Source organism: Antedon mediterranea, chromosome 4 (assembly GCF_964355755.1).
Source record: "Antedon mediterranea chromosome 4, ecAntMedi1.1, whole genome shotgun sequence".
NCBI lineage: Eukaryota > Metazoa > Echinodermata > Crinoidea > Comatulida > Antedonidae > Antedon > Antedon mediterranea.
Window position 1 is genome coordinate 25,300,234 of NC_092673.1, and position 24,035 is coordinate 25,324,268.

Consider the following 24,035-nt stretch of genomic DNA (forward strand, 5'->3'; position numbering starts at 1 on the left):
CGCCAGTCGCTTCGATATCACTATCCTCATCATTTGAGAAAGTAAAACTCTCTTTGTCCTCACTGTTTTCTTTCTTTTTATGTACAATATCGTCCCACATTTTCTGTATGAATTTTTCTCCAGATGACTGCCTAAATAAGAGACTAGATTGGTCATCGTCACAAGAAGGGGTGTCGCTAATTTCATCCCGTTGTACAATAGCTTTACAGAACTTAGCAATGTGCCCTTTTTGTCCACATCTATGGCATACATATGGTGTTTTATTTGGACACATGTTGATTCTGTGCCCTGTCTCATTACACTGGAAGCACTTCTCTACGTCGACCTGGTTGTTATGAAAAATTCTGACTCTAAACCCATTAATCATTGTGAAGCGTGGAAGACTCCCTTTGAAATCTTCGACGATAATTGCTCTGTCTCCATTTACGAATCTAGAAAGTTTTCCGTTGATTCGGAATTTAACGTATTGTATACTACCAATTATTTTACAACCTAGCCGCTTTAGAGTGGTACCAATTTCATCATTGTGTACTGATATCGGAAGGTCTTTCACCAGGACACGTATACCTTTATTAACAGGTAGATATGGATTTGTGTCATGAATTGTTACATTTCTACCTTTTATGTTAAGCCCGGCAGTTAGAATTTTGACTCGATCGCTATGTTTGTTTATATAAATTCTCCATAAGTTTTTGATTTTTTGTATTCCTATAAGAGCTTCTCCATCAATAACTTCACAAAGAGCAAAATAAATACTTTCCTCATTTAAATAATTGTTATAATATCTTGTTAACTTTTATTAACGGATGTGAAGGAGCGATCCTGCGGGCCCATTCGACCTTACTTCGCTTTAAATGTGGAAAGAAACGCGAGATGCTATTGGATTCGATCGTAATAATTGCTCCTAGCAAGAGAAATAAAGGTTACGCGAATTTCCAACGTTTAGTACTAGTTGCACGAGATAAACATATCTCAATTTGTTGAAATCCGACTCACACACACACACACACACACACGTATCAGAATGAACCCGCGGGCGATAATAAATGAAAAAGGCATGCGGAGCAGTTCTATGTTTATTTCTTGTTAATCAAGCAATTCAACTCTAACCTTTGAATTTTATCAACGCACTTTAAAAATGACGCACAGTATTATAATCAGGAACAAGCCGGTTTTAGAAAGGGGTTCAGAACATCGGATAATGTATTTATTCTTAAAACAATCATTAATAAATACCTAGGAAAAAACGTGGGAAAGTATATGTTGCTTTCATTGATTTTAAACGAGCCTTTGACTCCGTAGGACATCAATATCTTCACATAAAACTAAAAAATTCAGGAGTAAAAGGAAAAATGTTAAACGTTATTAATTCAATGTACAATAAGTTATCAGCACATGTTAAGGTCGACGGCAATATTAGTAATTCTTTCAAATGTCTAATAGGTATACAACAGGGTTCGCCACTCTCGTCCTTGTTATTTAATGTTTTTATTAATGATTTGAGTGAAACATTAAATGAGGAAGGCGACGAGCATAGAATCCAAATAGGAAATCTAAAAATTAATCATTTACTCTATGCAGATGACCTTATGTTATTTGGTGATACCGTTTATGGTCTACAATATTATTTAAACAAGTTATCTACCTATTGTACAAGATGGAAAGTAACTGTCAATGTTAACAAGAGTAATATTATGGTGTTTAAGAATGGTGGTAATCTTAACAAATTTGAAAAATGGAATTACAATGGAAATACAGTTGACATTGTCAAATCCTTTAAATATTTAGGAGTTGTTTTCAACTCAAATGGTAATTGGAATAAAGCCAAAGAATACAATTGTCAACAAGCTAATAAGGCTTTGTTCACATTAAAAGGATTGACCCATAGACGTTTTGGTAACCTCCAAGTTAATATATGGAACCATATATTTGATGTTAAGATTATGCCAATCTTACTTTATGGTAGCGAAATATGGGGTTTAAATGATATATCAGTATTAGAGAAAGTTCATCTAAGATTCTGTAAATACATTCTAGGAATAGGTAATTCTGCACCAAGTGTTGCAGTGAGAGGAGAATGTGGAAGATTCACTATCCAAATTCAAATTATCATTAATATAATTCGTTATTGGCTTAGAGTAATCCAAATGGATAATGACAAATTTATTAAACAATGTTATGATTTTCAAAATAGAAAAGCTCAAAGAAATGAGCAATGTTGGGCCAATGACGTAAAACAAATACTATGCATAAATGGATTTGGTAACATATGGTACTCACAACAGGTTAATAATATATATACTTTTATTTCAAATTTTAAACAAAGGCTTACAGACATTGAACGACAGAAATTCTACGAAGATACTAGGCTACACTCTAAGCTCCAATATTACAAGCACGTTAAATATAAGTTTGGGATTGAAGAATATCTAACAAAAGTAACAAATTACAAACATAGACAAATTATGACTAAGATACGACTAGGAATTTTAGAATTAGAAATTGAAAAAGGAAGATGGAATTGTATAAATAGAAATGAAAGATTATGCAAATTATGTGCTTTACAATCAATTGAAGATGAATATCATTTCACTTTAGTTTGTCCATTTTATTCAGATATTAGAACTAAATATATGTTTTCCTTTTATACAAACAACCCAACTAAATTAAAATATATTTATCTTATGTCTGCCACAAATACTGATCTTATTGTTAAACTTGGAAAATATTTATTTTTTTCATTTAAACGTAGAACAGAATTTTTAAACGCACTCAACTGATATTTATTTAATATTGTATTACATTGTATATTATTTGGGCCAAAAAGGCCATATATAATAAATGTTTCTTGGATCTCCAAGAAAGAATGAGAATGAATGAGAATAATATTAGTACACTTCCCATTGTGAAGATAGTAGCGGTATAGTCAAGCTCTCTCTACACTATAAAACTAGTTTGACAAAAAAAGTGTGACGCGCCCAAACATGGTATGGATATGACGTCATCGCGTCCATATTATTATGGGCACATCACTTTTTCTTTCACATAAAATGTGATAGTTTATTAGAGCTTTAAGCTCTCTCTACACTATCAAACTAGTTTGATAACATAAGTTTGACACGGCCAAATATGGTAGTGATATGACGTCATCGTGTCCATATATGGGCATATCACACTTTATTTTTGGTCACATAAAGTGTGATAGTGTATCAGAGCTTAGACCCATTTTAAAATAATAGAAACTTAATACCTATAATTGTTATTGTACTAAATTTAATTCGACAGAGCCCCTGCCATTGAACTCAACGATTAACATTATTACATTTCTTCGCAAATCCCCACACCAGAAATTCCTTTCTCATTTACAATTTATAATCACCCATTCCAATAGATGCCCTTGAAAATGAAACGGGACAAAGGGCGCGTTTATACAACACGCTATTACACGCATATTCTACACGCCTACGAAAAGTGTGTTGTATAACAACAAAGAGATTCCGTGTAATGAGATTTTAATTGCAAAAAAGGCTACTTGGCTGAATCCTAAAATTTGGTGGATTCCCGGTCGCCGTTACCGTGTTGGAAGTGTCCTCAGGGTATATTTTGACCTCTCGTTAAAACAGGTCGTAATATCAATCATTGCTAACAAGATTGGGCCCATTTATTGCTGCTTCGCTGCCAGCAATCATCCTCCTACCACGTCTTACGCCTAGCCTAGTGGGGCCAACTCGTAGTGGTAGTAGGCCTCTATCGTTTCCCACTCCAAACAGAATTAAAAAAATAACATCGCAAAAATGGCATCTTCTTCCATAGTGTATAGATGAAACAATTCCATCAATATACACTATATTCATTCATTCAATATATATATTATACAAAATTCTTTATAGTTTATTAAGAGATAATTGGGATGAAAGTTGTCAATGGCAGCCATTTTGATTTTATGCAAATATGGCAACTTATTACTGGGCATAGCAGATTTTGAACATATTATTTCAACAATATAAAACAAACTTTGTTTGGCAATTTGTTTGACTCAAAAGCTATTAGAGTTATTTCCACAAGTCTACAAATAAAATACGCTTAAAAAGTTACAGATACTGTAATATATTATTTTTCCCATTTTCACTATGAGTAAACTAGGTTTATACGGTATAGTTATTTGTGGCACTAAAACCTGGCTGAATACAGGTAATACGATCTAAACAATTCTTTCAAACCCCAGCAAGATAAGCTACGGTACTAGATACCCAATATCAAATCGTTATTAGCAATGGTAATATACTCTAGAGAGTCGTGGGACCAACAGGTCAACACCTAACGAATCATCGTCAAACAAGTTCTTTGTTTTTAGTTTCGTTGTCAGCGTTTATTTCAAAAAAACAAATTGACTGCAATTGCAAAAATGTCCCATGGGTCAAAGCATCAATGACTCCAGTAGACATTAATGGTTATCCATTACGAATAAAACATGGCAGTTGGTAAAGATGTTATTATAATAAAAAGAACGTGATAGCAATCTTCCATTGCGGAGTACTGGCATGTTCTTTTAACTGATGAAAATGCTAAAAGAATCATTAATCATGACTCCCCAGACTCTCTCTAAAGCTCTATCTAATGCTATCAAGCTTTATGTGATAAAAGAAATATGATGTGTCCATACATGGAACTATAGTTCCATGGTCCATATATGAAGATGATGATGTCATATCACTATACCATTGTTGGGCATATCACTACCAAACTAGTTTGTATAGTTGTTCGTAGGTTAAATAGACCATGGAAGTGAACACAATAAATTACATCACTGGAACTCACCCTTCCTGCACACTAGGAGAGGCATTTGAAGAAAATGCATCCTTTCGGTCATATTGTTGTCCCCTGCAAAGTCATTGAATTACTGTATCCGTTTTTTCGTATGAACACCTCACTACCTCGATGTCTGCCAAATCATTTATCATGATCTGAACGATCGGTGGCCATTAATTAGACCGTGAACCGGAGGCCTCTGGGGAATAGTTGTCAATGATATGAGACCCAAATGTTTAATGACAAAAACCTCAATTTTTAACTTTAACCTACATCGTATATATTATTTTCGCGGCCGAACAGTTGTTAAACACAACAAAGGCATCCCCACCACTGGGTACAACGATTTAAATCTGTGTTTTCACTATCAAACTTTATGTGACAAAAATGGGATGTGCCCTATATGGACATGATGATGTCATATCACTACCATATTTTTTAATATCACTGCTATATTTCAGCACATCACACTTTTTCGTTGTCGAACTAGTTCGATAGTGTAGACAGAGCTTTAGGTGCTACCGTACTAATGCCAAACATGAGTCAAGTGGGATTTCGAGTATAAACACTTTGACAGATACAAACAATTATTTTTACTAAACGTCGCAACTAATTATCTGGTTAATGTTCCAGATCGTCATCGATGCATGAACAAAGATAAGACGGCTAATGCATTTGTCGATTTGTATAAATCATACCACAGAATAAGGCATAATTAATTTAAAGAGACATTAGGCGCGCATATGAAGCAAGATATGGTAGGCCTAAACTACATCGATTTTATTTGTACATGGAGGATGTTTTTACTTGATCTTCTTTATGTCCGATGGTTTGCAGACGATTGTGATGACGTATTAATGCACGTTACCACTTTTCGAAAGAAATTATCCGGTGATTCAATCTAGACTAGCCGCTAGTCTCTGTTAAGCTCTGTCGACACTATCAAACTTTATGTGACAAAAAAATGTGCCAATTATGGACATGACGATGTCATATCACTATTTTGATAGTGTATACAGAGTTGTATTGTCTTTTTTATGTTTTAGTATTTAATGAGACTGGTAAATCAGTATGAAACGCCATGTGTGCCAAAATGTTTATCTTTTTATCAATATTAATTCGATAGCCGCCTAGAACCGAGACAAGGGTCTGAAAACAGAACAGTAATCAGGTTTTCTTTCTGTGGTGATCTTACAATTAAACGTAAAACAAAATATACACTTGGTTACAAAATTCTGGTTTTAAATTGTTTCTTTTTTATTTTGCACTTTTTTTCGCGCAAAGGAATGTATGAAATTTACTAATTATATATACTTTATACAACGTGCATAATACCATTTATATAAGACCCGTTTGGAAATTTCAAAACGACACATTATTTTCTACAACGCGAGAAAAAAAAATATGATCAAATCGAAATGTTATACAATACACAACGGTGCTTTATGGAAACACTAATTTTTAAATAACAAATAACTTAATGAATGCGTAATTTAATAAACCGTATGATAGCATAGGCATAATGCTGTGTAAAGATATGTAAACATACACTAATTAAATTTCTAAAACAGTTAAACCAAAGAAAAACACAATCTGTTATCGAATAAAGTCGGGTCTCCAATAAAAGTGTAACGACTCTCTGACACCTAATCAAGGACTAGTGGCCGTATTCACCAGTACCACTTAGTACTTGGGACACACCCTTGACAAAACGAAGATATCTGCTATCTACTAAGCGAATACAATTTAAGGGAATAAACTTATGTATCGACTTAAGTGAAATACAAATATAGGCATACAGCAGGAAAACATTGTGTGAATGGCGAATACGACCACATCATGTTTATCGGGTCTGCAGTTGTCTCTAATTGGAGAAAATCTTTAAAATGGCGGAGAAGTCTGCAATAGGATTGTTTAATTAGGTGTTTAATTGGAGGGAACGTTTAGTTTGAAATAAATTTGACCAGAGGCCCTAAAAAGTATGAAAAACCAAATCAAAAGGTCATTGCGGTTTTCGGTATTTTTTTTTTTAGGTTTTTTTTTAACTCGTTCACCCTAAAATAGTTTGACAAAAAAAGTGCGATACGCCCAATTATGGTAGTAATATGCTTAAGTATGGTAACATCATCATGTTCATATATGGGCATCGTATTTTTTACCATATAAAGTTTAATAGTGTAGACAGAGCTTTAAGCCTTGTATACACTATCTCTATCACTTTATGTAACAAAACAATGTGATATATGGACATGATGATGTCATAGCACTACCATATTTGGGCATACCACTACCACATTTGGGCACATCACATTTTTTTGCCATATAAAGTTTGATAGTGTAGATAGAGCTTTAGACATGCCGATACAATTTTTAGATTATAATGTAATTATAATGAAATGTTTCATTCATGCTTGCGTTCACATTACATGTTTCAAGTTCATTTATATTGGTTTTCTGATTATTTAGTCATTTTCCTGAAGATGAGAAAATAATATATCGTTATGCAAATGTAAAAATCAATAAATAAAGCCTGGACTGAAGCCATGTAGAGAGAAGGGAGATGAGAGGTAAATACAAGCACAATGCAATGAATGACATGACAATCGTACCTGCCATCTGCTTGTAATGAACAACAAATTGAATTCTACACAGTAATTATGAAGGAACATTAAAAATAATGGGATATAATATAATACAAAATTGCAAATATTAACCAAGACCTTTAAAGGAGAACTTTATAGCAACATCAAATCACGGTGGTTATCAGTTAAAGGGACAGCACATGCACAAAAGCATTTGATTTGGACCAATGACTCTGGGAATGATAGCCAAACATTCAACCATCGAAATACAACTCCAAAGTTGTGAAGTATTCATTCAAAAGGAACGGATATTATATAATTTGGTATTGCAAATATCAAACAGGACTTTTAAAGAGAATTGTATAGCAACATTAATCACGGTGGTTATCAGTTAAAAGGACAGTACATAATCAAAATCATTTGATTTGGACCCATGGCACTGGGAATGGTAGCCAACCATCCAACCATCAACTACAACCCCAATGTTGTCCAATGAAGTATTTTTGTGTACATCATTTGATTTCGAACATATAAACCCTAACATAGCACAGCATAACTGCACAGAATATGGCACCTGCATTAGCAAAGAAATTGCATTCTCATACAAAAACAAAATTGAATGGGTTTACACTCAAATTTAATAAAGAAATACAGATAGTATTACGAAGTAACCACCTCGAAAAAAATGATATAATAATAGTATTAATATCATTCAAATGTTCAAATCAAAAATTGTACATCATTAAGAGCCAGTATCAACTTGTTTGATTATAAAAAGGAAAGTTTCTCTTTAATTTTAAACCACATTGGTTGATTTTACAAATATGAATACAGTATAGTGTAGAAAACAAAATTAAAGTAAGTAAACAAAAGTATATAATCTTAAAGACTATCTTATACAAAACTACAAAATATTTCCAAAAAATTGTTTTCCAAAAAAAAAGTATAAACATCAACTTTCACACTGGCGAAAAGTGATGAGGTAGATAGTTTTCTTTTCAACCTTGTAAGTTAGAGCTAGTCTCCTGTCAGACTTGCTCTTGCACGAGGGGTTAACCTTCGAACTCTGCCCCTACTTGACACACTTTGAGGTATTACTTCTGGTTCTGAGTCATGAGTGTCACTCCCTAACGATGACTCTCCTTCCTCAGAGCTTTCTACCTGAACCCGAGTCCTTTTTGCAGAATTTCTGGTGGTTCTCAGTGTTGGACCATTCTTAGTACTTCCCGGAAACTGGTATTCAAAATCTGTTGATGTTATTCGTTTACGTAATCTCGTTGAACGTCGTCCGACATTTTTTGCAGCTGTTTTTCGAGTTTTACGAACAATCTTTGTTTTCTTGTTAACAGTTTTGGTAATTTCTTCTGAACTGCAGCTTTCAGTATCACTGTCGTGTCCTTCACTTTCTTCATCAGATGAACTATTTTCATTTGATTCTCTTTCCTCTTCACTTTCTCCTACTGGATTTGAATTTTCTTTCTTTCCTGTATTTTTAGAGCCATTCAACGAAGCACTATTAACTGTATCACAATGAAGTACGAATTAGTAATCTTTATCTAAATTATTTATTGTAGGCGCTAATTATTAAATAATTTTTAACAGTCAATTACTGTCCCAGCATAGGTTGCCAAAAGAACAAACGTACGAAAGATTCCAAAAGAATTGTACAGTATACTAAATAAACCTAAAATGGTTATATTACAATTTACCTATTATTAAAACAACACAATAGAACCTTTCCTTTGGGAGATCTTTTATTGAAGGAACACCTATCCTTTTAAACAAACAAGAGGCAATATATGTTTTAACACTAAGGCTAACATATTGCCGGGATAACCATAAGCAAATTATTCACTATCCTTCTTAAGGTGGCAATCCTGTTTAAAGACAAATGTATACGCAAGCAAGTCTTTGGGACTGGAGTTGTTCTGTCATGAGAACAAATCTTGACATATGACAGGACTTGAACCCAGGACCCTTGGATTGGTAGCCAAGCATCATAACCACCAAACCACAACTCCATACAAAGGGGGGCATACTTTGTTGGGGTCCCGCAGGTGTCTCCTTAATAGAGGTTCTAATGTATTTGAATAAATATATGTAAATATTGTTTTTACTTACAAGATCTATTCCTTGTCATACGCTTGGATGGTTCACCACTTGACCGTGTGTTCATCCTCCTTGTTCTGGTCCCTTGCTCTTCTTCACTCTCCTCTTCCACCTCTGTTTCTTCATCGTCTTCCTCTTCTTCTTCATCATCATCATTTGCTTCATCATCATCATCCTCTTCAACTTCGTCATTTTGAACAACCACTGAGAACATAAATAGAACAAATATTGGAACATTGAATACACCAAGAAACACAAATGCTGCTTACACTTCCCTGAGATTTAAATAAACCAAGACCAATGGTTAATTTTACTGACCACTGCCATATCCAGTAGAACTTTCTAGGTCTCAGTAAAACTAACCATGCTTGCTAAAAGTCCGGACGATGGCTACAACTCTTTAAGAGTTACATTAATCATAACTCGTGGTTAGTTTTACCGACCACTGCTATGCGCAGTGAAACTTAACATGGTCTCAGTAAAACTAACCATGTTGGCTAAAAAGTCCAATCTGAATGACGGCTACAATTCTCTCATGGTTAAATTTACCAAGACCAGCGTTTAATTTTACTGACCACTCCTGCCCTTATCATGGTCTCAGTTAAAAACAAAAATAAGTCCAATTTAAACATGCAAATTAAGTAAACCCCAGGTGTTCACCACCTACTTCAATCATAATTTTTAATATCATGGTTGAATTTTGGTAACACCATGGTAAAAATGGTGTTGGTTTATCTTGTTTAAATTTACTATTTTACAAATCCTGTGCAAATAAGTCAATAGTGTAGAATAGGCATGTAACGAAGTGTGTTGAACGTTGAACTAAAACTTCTGTTGCTTCTCTGCACCCAGGTGTACAAATAGGTACCTGGGCTGATACTATGTGCATTATGGGAGTCTGTTCCCATACATGTTTGATCCAAAAAATGAACGGGGTAATAATGTAAAGCGCTTAGATAATATGCGCTATATAAGAACAAGTATTATGAGTATTAGAATATAAAATATAAATATGATTTTACATACTTGTACTACTTCTAGTGACCCTAACACGCACTGTGGGTTCCTCATCATCCTCTTCTTCTTCATCATCTTCTTCATCTTCATCATCCTCGTCACCTTCCTCCTCTTTCACCTGTTTCTTCTGTTCTTCAGTATTACTCCGTCTTTCTCTTGATTGTGAACTCGTGGCACTAACTTTATTTTTATTTTTGAATCTCAGAGATGGACGTCTTGACATGTTACTGTAAATTGATAAAGCTGTGCTAGTTGAACCGTCGTTGTAATTGGTTTGCTTTCGGTTTACTTTCCTATAAAAAAAAGATGTATTATTTAAATATTTATGGCTCTTTGGTATTTACGCTTGTCTAATATAACACACATGATTATATTCTTTTATATTCTATATTGGTTTAATTACACATCACGTGTCATTTGGAATTAGCCCTACCTAACAGTGATAATTAACTTGCGCTAATGTGCGCTCAGCTTTCTGTAAACATTTTAAGAACTTTTCAACTTGTTGTGCCTGCTGTCTATAACTATAAAGTTGGAGGAGCACTGCTTATTTTAATGGCCTAGCTCCTGGCCTAGCATGATTTACGATGGAGATTTTGGATAAATAAAACAAATAATGAATGTTTTGTATTTGTTGAATGGAGAGAATATTTAATTCGATGAAAAATTTACTGCTCTATTTTCAACTCGGCTCTGCCTTGCAGTCAATTTTTTAACTCATGAAATATTCTCACCATTTTATAAACATTCATTATATGTATAATATACCGGGATTCTAGAAAACTCAGATCTAAAAAACTCAGATATAAAGATCTGAGTTTTCTAGTTCGATTCTTCAACTAGAAAACTCAGATCATCAACTGGATCGTTCCATTATTAATCAGAGGGTAGGTTATTTGCAATACTAGAGTATTATTATGTTTTTTTACTAATATTGTAAAATTACAATATTAGTAATAGTAGCAGCCTACAACTTAAGTCACAAAGAAAATACAATACATGTTAGGCCTAGCCTAGCTAAGCAAACTCGCAAAGTAGATCTGAGTTTTCTAGACACCCATACCATACAGTTTAATACACTTACCTGCGAAAGCCTCTTCCGACTTGCCTTTCGTAGCGTAAGGCCGATTTATAATCGCCTTGAATTGACCGGATTCTCTCCTCCCATAAATCAGATAATCTTAATGTCATACCATATATCTATAGCAAAATACATAAATATGTTTTTAATAAAAAGCAAATCAATATTCACCAGCTTTTTAAAAGAAATAACCTACATTTACTGAACTCAGACTCTATTATTTAAAAAAAATCAATATCTGTCATGTTGGGCGATTGTAACTATGTGAATAAATATCTATTTTGAATTATTATACTTACTCTAGACTTTTTGCTTGGTGTATAATTTTTAGCATTTCCAAAAATTAGACGCACATCTTTACACAATTCTGACGGATCTCGGTAAGTGCCAGCTGCTAACTGTTCACGGGCGGTGTTCAAGTCCATTGGTACATCAATGATATCACGATAATCCTGCAACAGAGATCGTAATTTTAATAAAAATGGAAAAATAAATACCGAGGGAGAAAAACTAATACATGTGAAGAGAAAATGCAGAAAATCAGTTATCAGGGGTCCAACACAGAAAAATTAAATACCAAGTCGTGTAATTGGATATTCGTTAAACATTTAAGTGAGTGGCCAAGCAGGTAAGTCAGTGGAAACGTAATATGTAGCCATAACATCGGAAACATTTTGAGGCTCATTCGCTCCATGGTTCTGGTGGTAGAACGAGTCTTCTCGGATAAGGATTATAAACCGTAGGTCCAGTGTACACATCTGGTTCATGTGCATTTTAGAGAACCTAGTACATCTTTCGAGATGAGTGGGAGGTTACCCTGGTGTGCTAGTTCACACACAGCCACTGTCACAAACTCATCATAGTACTATACACTGGGCCCTCTGGGAGAACAGTCTTTGACTGAAGAGGCTACCCAGTGAATAAATAAGAAAAATAATAAAACATTTAGACCATTACTGGATCTTACCACATATATAGATTCATCTACCGGATAGCGAAACGGTTCCGCATCTTGACTTTCCCAGATCAACTGCAACAATTCCTGACATTGTTGAATCCAAGCCTTGCTGTTATAACATGGATTATCTGTCTTGGCACGTTTATGAGACCTACTGTCATTACCCTTAAAAACATTAAAAAGGTATGTTAATATAAAATATAAGTTCCCAAACACATGCATATATACACAATATTGCACATTACAACACATTTATATTTGTAGTACAATTCATTGATTGACATGTTCTAAAATTTACCAAACATTTTTATACAATTTTTAGTGTAATTTATCATTTTTTGATATTGTGTTGTAGTTGTAGTATTTTTTCATATCTAGCGGGTATTTGATTATAATATTACATACATACTCTTGGAATAGAGTCGGTAATCCATGGCGAGGGTTTAAATTCATCTGGCAGACTGTGTTCTAAGGGACCTTCTAAATCTCGCCGAGGAGGCGCTTTCTAAAAAAAACAAACAGACCAAATCAGAGAATGTTTTTCTAACAACAAGGTGGTTCATTTCACTATAGACCATGACCAATAACTTTACATCCCATTTGAAAAATGAGCTTAGATAGTAATAGAGAGGTCTCAAATTCTTCTTTCTAGCACAAAACAAAAGTTTGTTGCACTAAAACACAATTAAATACCTTTTTCCTTTTTTGTTTTTTCCTACGTTCTTTTTTCTTTGCTTCTTCTTCTTTTTCTGCTTCAGAGTCTGTTTCCATAAACTTCACTTTAACTGGCGGACGTTTTGGGGGTTTTAAGTTTATGCCAGCATCAGCAATCCAGTCTGAATACACACTACTGGTATCACTGAAAAAAAAAAACAATGAGTGCATAAAATTTGTAATTAACAAAACAAATAATTTCTGAAGCAAGTCTTGTTATGAGTAGAGGGTAGTGTCATGGTGTTGGCCATGAAAACCTCTGTTCAGACAAAGATGTATGCAATTGAGGTTGTTCCATGGTGTTGGCCATAAAAACCTCTGTTCAGACAGAGAGGTATGCAAGTGAGTTTATTCCATGGTGTTAACAATGAAAACCTCTGTTCAGACAGAGGTGTATGCTAGTGAAGTAATGTCGTGGTAATGGCCATATAAACCTCTGTTCAGACAGAGATGTATGCAAATGAGGTTGTTCCATGGTGTTGGCCATATAAACCTCTGTCCAGACAGAGATGTACACAAGTAGTGGCAATGTGTTGGCCATACAGTAAACTTCTGTTCAGACAGAGGTGTACGCAAGCGAGGTTGATCCTGGTGTTGGCCCTATAAACCTCTGTTCAGACAGAGGAGTATGCAAATGGAGTAGTATCATGGTGTTGGCCATATAAACCTCTGTTCAGACAGAGGTTACAATATAGGTAGTTTACCTGTTACTGGCATTACTGCTTTCCCATTGTAATTCATCGTCTGAACTATCCAGACTCGAGTTGGCAGCACCAGCCTAAAATAAAAAAAACAGAGTGTTTGTAAGCAGTCCTGAGTTAAGTCCGGTTCCCACCAGACATGAAGCAGATCAGATCAGAGTGTTTGTATGTAGTCCTGAGTAAAGTCTGGTTCCCACCAGACATGAAGCAGTGAATGATTCTCTGTCCCATCTGGTGGGGACCAGTCTTGAGATACATTTAAATAGATTGATTTAGACTTCTCTGGCACATTTTTAGTTGGACTTTCAATTGTGTCAGAACAATACTCAATTGTTAAATATTATTTGTGTTACCTCATCTTCTGGTCCAGAACTCTCATTACCAGATGCTTGCAAGGAGTCACCAGGAGCTGATCTTGTTTGGTAGTTATGGCTATTGCATTTCTTCTTTCTGTTTCTAAGATGTCTTTCTATAGAATCCATTGAATCAGTCTGTTGAAATTCAAAATCCATACTGAATTACTTCAAACTAGTACAATTATCATATTATATGGTCGTCCCAAAAAAGATAATTTTCGTTTTGCTATTTAAGATCTACAGTAGATTGTATCTGCTTTTTTTAGTGTTGTTATTACTCACTGAGTGCGTGGCACAGCAGTTAAATTAAGAATTGTAAGTACGTAGCTATAACATTGGCAAGGGTTCGAGGCTAATTCACTCCATGGTTCTGGTTGAGTCTTCTTGGATATAAGGACTATAAACTGTAGGTCCAGTGTACACAACTATCGCATGTGCAATTCTGTTGGTACCTAGTACATTTTTTTAGATACTTAAGGGGTTACACCAGTGTACTAGTACACACACACAGCCACTGATCATAACTTAACTCATTGTGGAATTGGGACTGGACTGTTTTAGAGGTGTTTTACCACTTGTTGGTCCCATCCTTCACTAAATGTTTGTTATGTCTTTTTCTTTGGATGTACATCTTAATGAGAAGTTGAATAATTAAAAAAAACTTACTCTTTGTAGGATATTTGGTCTTTTCTTTTTCTCTGCTTTAAATTTACTTAGTTCATTTTCCCGATATGCTAGACGATTTTCTTCTAATCTCCTGTAACATAATAGAAAATTATAAATTTTTCTTACATGTAAAAACATACATTTTACATTTGTATATTATTTCAAAAAAACTTGTTTATCTTTTATTGTTACTGAAACTAGTTTCAATGTGTAATTTGATAGTGTTGTCTAAGACAAGACTATTTCTTAGTTGTATAGGAATTCAGTGTTATGTACAATACAATTCTGAAAGCTCTGTCTACACTATCAAAACAAAAAAGTGTGATGTACTCAAATATGGTAGTGATATTCCCAAATATGGTAGTGATATGACATCACCATGTCTATGTAAGGGCACATCACATTTTGTTGTGACATAAATTTTGATAGTACAGACAAGACTTATACTGTGTATGTTGATCAAACATGAAAAAAAATGTCTTACTTAGCTACATATAGCGGCAATTCTCTTACAACCACCCTTCTACTCCAAGCCAGTAGATCGGCTTGAGAGGCTTGCTGTATGACAAGAACATTCCCCGTCGATTGACGCACGCCCTCTATATGTCCACTGCGACGTAATCCTCGGGGGGATGCAATACCTGGACTAAGAGGTCCTTGATCTACAACGAAAGATAATATTACATGTATAAATTGCTCTGTGTACATTATCAATCTAGTTTGACAAAAAGGTGTGAGGTGCCCAAATATGGTAGTTATATTCCCAAATATGGTAGAAATATGACATCATCATGTCCACATATACATCACATTTTGTTGTCACATAAAGTTTGATAGTGTAGACAGAGCTTTAGGCAAGACACATTACTTACGTTTGCCTCTCTACATCCAGGTGTACAAATGGGTAAGGCCAAGACACAACTCTACGCTGTGATTACTATAGCTGCATTATTTATGCAATACTTCCATACATATTCATCCAAAAATGTCCGGGATAACAACATGTAATAACATACAGCGCTTAAGGTTTCACAACATTAGGCGCTTTATAAATCCACGATATTATTATATATTATATTATTCCATTTAAATTCAACTTTAAAAAAAAAAGAAACATCAAAGTATACTCACTGTTTCTCTCTCTTGATGGGGTACTAGGTTGATGATGTGACGGCCCAGGCCGATTATTTTCATTGTCGTCTGCATCATTTCTTTGGTCTTGGTTTTGTTGCATCCTCATAATTAAGGTGTCTAGTATACTGGCAGCCTCATTGTCTTCTGCATTGTGCGGAGCGTCTCCGATAACACCGGGCTCTCCTGAAAAAAAAACAACACACAATTTGTTTAGATGACAACATATTAATGTAATAAAACAGTGACAATAATTAGCATTTATAAATTGATAACAAATTGATAAAAATATCATGTTGCTACCTTTTGACCTTTTCACGCCACTAGACTATGTAGCTTTCACGCTCACAAACATTATGGGCATGGGCAGAGTGACTTTTCGACTCAATAGCTGCTTAGTATTATAGCGCTCTGTGAAATCAAAATGTAGATATTCACAATCAAACTCACCATTAGGGGCTACCCCTATTTGCGGCACCAATGATGTATCGTTACAGTTTTCACAACCAGGCACTAATCTTTGATAGCTGGGAGGGTGGGGGTTTCCGTCCATATCGACTAAGAATGGAGGCAGCATGAGATGAGGTGCTTGCTGTGTTTGTTCATCCAGAACATAATTGTTTGCGTCACGCATCAACGGTCGATAATCCGTGTGGAAGAATTGTTCATATGGTACCTTAATGACATTCAAGAAGGAATAAAAAAATTTAGTCTTTATTCTTTATGTTGTTTATAAATAATCATAAAGAATAAAGACTAAATCTTTTTAGTTGATTTGATTAACAGTAAACAATTAAATAGTAGGAATAACAGTAAATAATTGTTGATAAAACAGTATACTAATTACTATACCTAAAAAAGGTGGCCTCCAACACACATTCCAAACTGATTCGTGTACTGTATGTATATGCTAATTAACTTTATGAGTGGGGGGGGGGGGCCGAGCGGTTAAGACAGTGGAACCATAATCCATAGCATTATGACAAGAGGCTCAATCGATTCATGGTTCTAATGGTAGAATGAGTCTTCTCAGATAAGGATTATAAACCATAGGTCCAGTGTACACACAAAGCCGATGTGCACTTTAAAGGACCTAATGTTGTACATCTTTCGAGACAAGTAGGGGGTTACCAAAGCATACCTCCGTACACAACCACTGTCGGGGACAGACCAAATAGCGCAGAACCGATGCGTGCGGTAGCCCTAAAGCTTGGTTCCCATTAGAACGTAACGCAAGGACGTAAACGCAACGCAAGCGTTTTAATCAATGACAAGCAAAGTTATAGACAGTAGCAATCACAAGCGAATAAGCCATCGCTTGTGATTGGTCAATTCACTTGCGTTGCGTTACGTCCTTGCATTGCGTCGCAAGTGGGAACCACGCTTTAGGAAAGAAGCATGTACTTGAAGTACGTAACATTTAAGTCCACATTATTTGTGGAATGGGCTTTATACAGTATATACAATTAACATTATTATATACAGTAGTTATGAATATGATAAAATATTATTTTCCTACCTTCTGTGAAGCATGGTTAGTTTTAGGCTCTTTGGCAACATGATTGGTTTTGGGCTTTTTAGGATTGGACTGTTCAGTTGGTTTTCTACATACATCTGACATTTTACTTGAAGTTGCAGCGAATTGATTGGACGAATGTGGTATATCATTCCCATCATTCACTTTACTGGTGCTTGAAATAGATAAATTAGTCTTTCGTTTCTTACCTGGTTGTGAGCATGAAGCCTTTTCTAAATGTTCACATTTTTTTCTTTTTGCGGTAGATTGTGAATCTTGTAATTGAGCACAATTTGTAACATTACTCATTCTATCCAAACTTTGTTCACAATTTGTTTTCCGAGACCCGCTTTGGGTTTCAGTTTTCTGATTTTGATCCTCTGAACATTTTTCCGTGATTACCGCAGCCATTTCAAGATTTGTAGATTGGTTACGATTTGATTTGTTCATCGTGGGTGTATCTTGTATCAATATCATGCTATCCTGTGTCCAATCTTCCAACAAAGTATGTTTAGCTTGGCTGCTCTTTAAACATACTTCGTGGTTTTTGTCGTTACCTGAAACATCTTGCCGTGAAACGGTCGAACAAGTTCTCACACAATCTGGTAAATGGCTGTCAAGCGTGAAAGATGCTGAACCAAAGATGTTAGATTCTGAAATGAGAAGAAATTCCATTTGTTGACACTGAAATTTGGTTTGTTTCAAAGACAGTGTTTCGGATTTCGAACATTGACGTTGGAGGCATGAATGTTTTGTTTTTTGGTTAAGAATTGTCTGCATGAAATCACCCTTATTATCTAATAGTAGAGAGTTTACTTATTCCTGACAGGGAGTACTACATACGTTGTTATAACACTTTTAAAGTAGTGTTACTGTTCTTGACTATTTGAATCTTAATCATTTTGGTTAGGCCATTTTAGTTAAGTGTTTTAAACGGCTAATTGGCCATAAGCCTGTAGTTTTTACTGTAATTTGAACGAAGCCCAGGTACGTGTTTTTTTTTTTCATTTCATTTCATTTCATTTATTTCAATATCATTATCGCAGCCTTAGCTGAATTACAAAGATATTTACATTTTCTCAATATTAAAATTTGTATAAAAGTATAAAACCAATGATAATTATATATAAAAACGCGATTCCACGCGCTTGACCCTACGTGCGCGCGCGTTTTTATTTGCTAATATTTTTACCCTTGACCTGAAGTTAACGTGTAGTGAATTTCATAAATATGTGATAATGAATTATGGATATATGATTGATAATGTGATTTCACAAAATGGCGTATACGTGACGTCACGGATGAGTGATTACGCTGAAAAGCTTATTATGGCTAAGTTAAAGTATTTGAAAGACATTGTGAAATTTTTGTGATCATTGTTGTTCAACTTTTTGAGATAATTGCTAAACAAAAAGTGTACAGAAAGAATAATAACAACTAGACATGAAACTCGTCACTTTGACGAGTAATAGTTATCCGCACGACAAACGCCACGTGCACGTCATACGTTGGAATATTGCACACAGAAAAAGATTATGGCATTATGACCTGAACTGAAGAATATGATATGTTGTTATTGCTGAATTCTGTTATTTTGTGTCATACATAGTATAATCTGTATACATATATCACATACAGTGTAGAATAGTGAAATTACGGGTCCCGCCATTTATTCCAATTTTTAACATGTTGATGGTTTAAAAATGAAATGCGAAGGTAGCAATTTCGGAAGGAAATTATCTCAGCAACAACATATTAACGTGTAGAGTAAATTTGAAAACGTGAAATATTGATGCGCCCTCTTTTAAATGTAATGAACTATGACGCAAAAGATGAAAATACGACTTTTTAAAGTCAAGTGGCCATATGATGACTTCACAACATCCGATTGGTAAAATGTTAACATCATTTTGTATCTACAATCCAATAGCTTCTATAAAATGTTTTAATCATGATTATCACGTTTTATTCTGACTAGCTATAACAGATTGAAATTTACTATAAAGATGAAAATAAGTGACCCAGGTTATTTACATTTTTAGACATGATGACGTCATAAAAATTAAAATATTTTTAACTCATGCGAAAGATAGTTGATTGACCTAGAAAATATAAAAATCGGGATGAAAATGGAAAACAGATAAGTGGAGATGCGCTCTATTAAATGTGATGAGCTATGACGAAAGAGACAAAAATCCTATATTTTATATTCGCGTGGCCATACGATGACGTCACAATGACCGGTTCGCCATCAATGCATGATTCCATATCTACAATTTATCGTCTTCCAGAATATGTAATAAAAATAACTTTCACCGTTTAGTTTAGAAACTACGACCGTTTAAAAAAAGGTATAATTTTGACAAATTTTGACAAATTTTTGAACTTTTTCATCAAAAACGCATGTAAATTATCCAATTCAACGTGCCCGTATGACGTAATTTGACGTCAAAATTGTTTAAAAGTTGGTAAAATTACTAGAAAAGGCTGGAAAAACATAAATCACGGCAAAAAAAATTGTTTTCAACGCTACGTTCGCACCGTGCGCGTAAAAAAATGCATGCGCGTTGGAATTTTTTACATGCTCAAAATGACATGAAACGCGTAGAAAGTTGATTAGAAATTGATTTTTCGCATTTTGAAATTTTAAATGCGCGTGCGCGCGTAACTTTGTTTGAAACATGCTATTTTTTTTCCACAGTCAGTTAGCGCAAGTTATAAATTAAACCTTTGTTAAGTTTCAATTTACGTTGTTATATGGTTTTCGATATGTTAAAAACGCGAAATTCATAAAAACGCGCGTAAGTAACGTTGCGCATTTCTGACGTAATTCACAATAGCAGGTGCACAACTTCACGTGAATGCCCACATGTTCACAAAGTTATAAAATGTTATGTTTACACGTTTTTGAGATACGTGTGACACAAAAATGCCAGAAAGAAAGAAGAATACAGAAAAACTAGATTTGAACTCGTCACTTTGACGAGTTCGGGTTATCCGCGCAAACGCAACATGCACATACTTTAAACTATATGAACTTCGAAAATTGTTATGCCATCCTGTGACATAAATTAAGTATGTTTACAGTGTTGAATTGTACCTATTTTGTAGCATACAGCATATTACAGTATTTACAGAATGCATTGTATGTTATATACAGTGTAGCATAGACGAAATTACGAGACCCATCTTTTAAATCCTATTATTAACATGATGACGTCATCAAATTGACATATAAAGATATTTTATATTAAGATAATTATCTAAATAATTACAATAATACAAATTTGAGAAATTTTGGGCACGTAAAAGAGAGATGCGCTCTCGTTTAAACGCAATGAACTTTTACGCAAGAGATGAAAATACGACTTTTTGTATTCAACTGGCCATATGATGATGTCACAACATCTGATTGGCAAAATGTTCACATGAATTCGTATCTACAATCCAATAGCTTCCAGAAAACGTTTTAATCATGATTATCACTTTTTATTCTGACCAGCTATAACCGATTGAAACTTACTGTAAAGATGGAAATAGGTGAACCACGTTATTTACATTTTTAGACATGATGACGTCATAACAATTAAAATATTTTTAATTCATGCGAAAGATAGTTGATTGACGTAGACAATTTTAAAAGTTTGGGGGAAATGGAATACGTATAAGCGAGATGCGCTTTGTTGAATGTGTCGAGCAATAACGAAAGAGTAAAAAATCCTATATTTTACATTCGTGTGGCCATACGATGACATCATAACATCCGAGTGGTAAAGGTTCTGCATGAATTCATATCTACAACATATCTGCTTACATATTAAATTAAAAAAATTGGGGGTCGTGGATGATCCTGAGGAGCTATATTAGATTAAAAATAGGCATAATTTTGACAATATTTTGTCACTTTTGCATCTAAAATGCGCGCAAATTGTCTAAATCAACGTGTTCGTATGACGTCATTTTAATTTGAAATGATGTCAATCTTTTTTAAAATGACTAGGAAAGACTGTAAATTTATAATTCAAGAGAAAAACACATGATTTTTATGCTCCGTGCGCACCTTACGCGTAATTTTTTTCGCACGCGTGGGAATTTTTGACATGCTCAAAATGTCATGATCAGCGTAGAAAGTTGATTAGAAATTAATTTTGCGCATTTTGAAATTTTAAATGCACGTGCGCGCGTAACTTTTTGTGAAACATGTCATTTTTAATCTATAGAAAGTTTGCCCTTGATATGACTTAAATTTTCACTAAGGTTCATGAAAGAATATTTGTTGGTTCTATAGTTATGATCAGTTATAGAAATTCATAAAATTGCGCGTAACTTACGCAACGCGGCTATGACATCGTCCAAAAGCTTGGCTGCACATCTACACTTCAATGTCAATCTTTTTACCAAGTTATACAAAGTTATGTTCACAAATAATAGAGATATGCTGGTCACAAAAATCCGGGAAAGAAAGAAGAACTAGACATGAAACTCGTCACTTTGACGAGTTAGTTATCCGCTCGACAAACGCCACGTGCACGTCATACGTTGGAATGTTGCACACAGAAAAAGATTATGGCATTATGCCCTGAACTGAAGAATATGATATGTTGTTAGTGCTAAATTCTGTCTATTTTGTGTCATATAGTATATACATTTTAAAGTACACAGTATAATCTGTATACACGTAATTAAAATTTTTAGGCATGATGATGTTATAAAAATTAAATATTTTTAACTCATGCATAAGATAGTTGATTGACCTAGACACTATTAAAATCTCGGAGAAAAAGGAATACAGAGAAGCGTGATGCGCTCCATTTAATGTGATGAGCAATAAACGAAAGAGACAAAAATCATATATTTTACATTCGTGTGGCCATACGATGATGTCACAATGTCCGGTTAGCCATATTGATTAATGATCCGATATCTACAACTCATCACCTTCCAGAATATGTAAGTAAAAAAAAGTTTACCTCGTAGTTTAGAATCTATGATTGCTTAAAAAAAGGCATAATTTTGACGGATTTTTTAATTTTTTCATTAAAAACACGCACAAATTGTACAATTCGACGTTCTCGTATGACGTAATTTTAAGTCTAAATTGTTTTAAAATTTGGTAAAATTACTATAAAAGGCTGGAAAAACATAATTCACGCAAAAAAAGATGTTTTTAGCGCTACGTGCGGACCACGCGTGTAAAATTGTTCGCGCGCGTGGGAATTTTTGACATGCTCAAAATGTCATGATCAACGTAGAAAGTTGATTAGAAATTAATTTTGCGCATTTTTAATTTTAAATGCGCGTGCGCGCATAACTTCGTGTAAAACATGCCATTTTTAGTGCACACAAAGTTAGCGCAAGATATAAATTAAACTTTTGCTAAGTTTCAACATAAATTGTTATTTGGTTTTCAATCTATGTTAAATACGGGAAATTCATAAAATCACGCGTAAGTCACGTTACGCATTTCTGACGTCATTCACAATAGTAGGTGCACAACTTCACGTGAATGCCCATATGTTGACAAAGTTATGAAATGTTATGTTTACACATTTTTTATATAAGCGAGACACAAAAACAGAGGAGAAATGCGCGTGCGCGCGTAACGTCTTGTAAAATATGGCATTTTTAATCCACAAAAAGTTGGCCCTTGATATGACTTAAATTTTCAGAAAGTGTCAAAACAAAATTATGCTTGGTTTTTAGCCTATGATCAATCATAAAAAATCATAAAATCGCACGTAAGTCACGTTGCACAACTCTGACGTCCTTCAAAAATAGGAGGTGCACAACTTCACGTAAATGCCCATATGTTGACAAAGTTATGAAATGTTATGTTTACAAGTTTTTGAGATACGTGAGACACAAAAATGGAGGAGAAGAAATAAGAAAAAAAACTAGACATGAAACTCGTCACTTTGACGAGTTAGTTATCCGCTCGACAAACGCCACGTGCACGTCATACGTTGGAATGTTGCACACAGAAAAAGATTATGGCATTATGACCTGAACTGAAGAATATGATATGTTAGTGCTAAATTCTGTCTATTTTGTGTCATATAGTATACTAGCAATTATACCCGCCCCAGGGCGGGTTTCAAAATTAGTTTAAAGCCTTCTCAACACCCGACGCCAGTATCTGTCTATACTTACCAATCTCCACCCTTCTTCAATACCACCCCATACTCTTTTTTAAAAACAAATTCTTCCCAGTGATGGACAAATTCAATTCAACGTAACCTTCAAATTGAGAGGAGTATACATAGCTATGATGGGTCTAATATAATGGTTGAAGTACGTTGTAAATTGTGTAAATGAATAGGTGTCATATTGGCTGATAATTAAAATATCTAATTTAGATACTGCGGGCCCCCAGCCTTCTTTCTCCTCTCACCACC

The 24,035-nt window shown here is 34.5% G+C and overlaps 1 protein-coding gene across 1 annotated transcript; it reads right to left on the reverse strand.

The window, feature by feature from the left end:
* Window positions 1-8,326: 8,326 nt before the first annotated feature.
* Window positions 8,327-15,533, reverse strand: LOC140047734 (uncharacterized). The gene is made up of 12 exons (XM_072092768.1): window positions 15,478-15,533; window positions 14,994-15,084; window positions 14,325-14,462; window positions 13,975-14,048; window positions 13,250-13,415; window positions 12,966-13,061; window positions 12,566-12,721; window positions 11,898-12,050; window positions 11,602-11,717; window positions 10,527-10,810; window positions 9,513-9,704; window positions 8,327-8,911 (listed from the first exon to the last, which is right to left on the reverse strand). The coding sequence occupies exons 3-12, from the start codon at window positions 14,451-14,453 to the stop codon at window positions 8,409-8,411; spliced, it is 1,869 nt and encodes a 622-aa protein (XP_071948869.1). The 5' UTR covers window positions 14,454-14,462; window positions 14,994-15,084; window positions 15,478-15,533; the 3' UTR covers window positions 8,327-8,408.
* Window positions 15,534-24,035: the final 8,502 nt, after the last annotated feature.

What these genes read in the sequence shown, in the direction of transcription:
- LOC140047734 (XM_072092768.1), bottom strand. Translation starts at nt 14,453, where the DNA reads ATGGATTCTATAGAAAGACATCTTAGAAACAGAAAGAAGAAATGCAAT. An exon ending in GGTCACTAGAAGTAGTACAA is followed by an intron (nt 9,705 to 10,526) that starts GTATGTAAAATC and finishes TTATGTTCTCAG; the next exon opens with TGGTTGTTCAAAATGACGAA. An exon ending in TATGACAAGGAATAGATCTT is followed by an intron (nt 8,912 to 9,512) that starts GTAAGTAAAAAC and finishes ATTGTGATACAG; the next exon opens with TTAATAGTGCTTCGTTGAAT.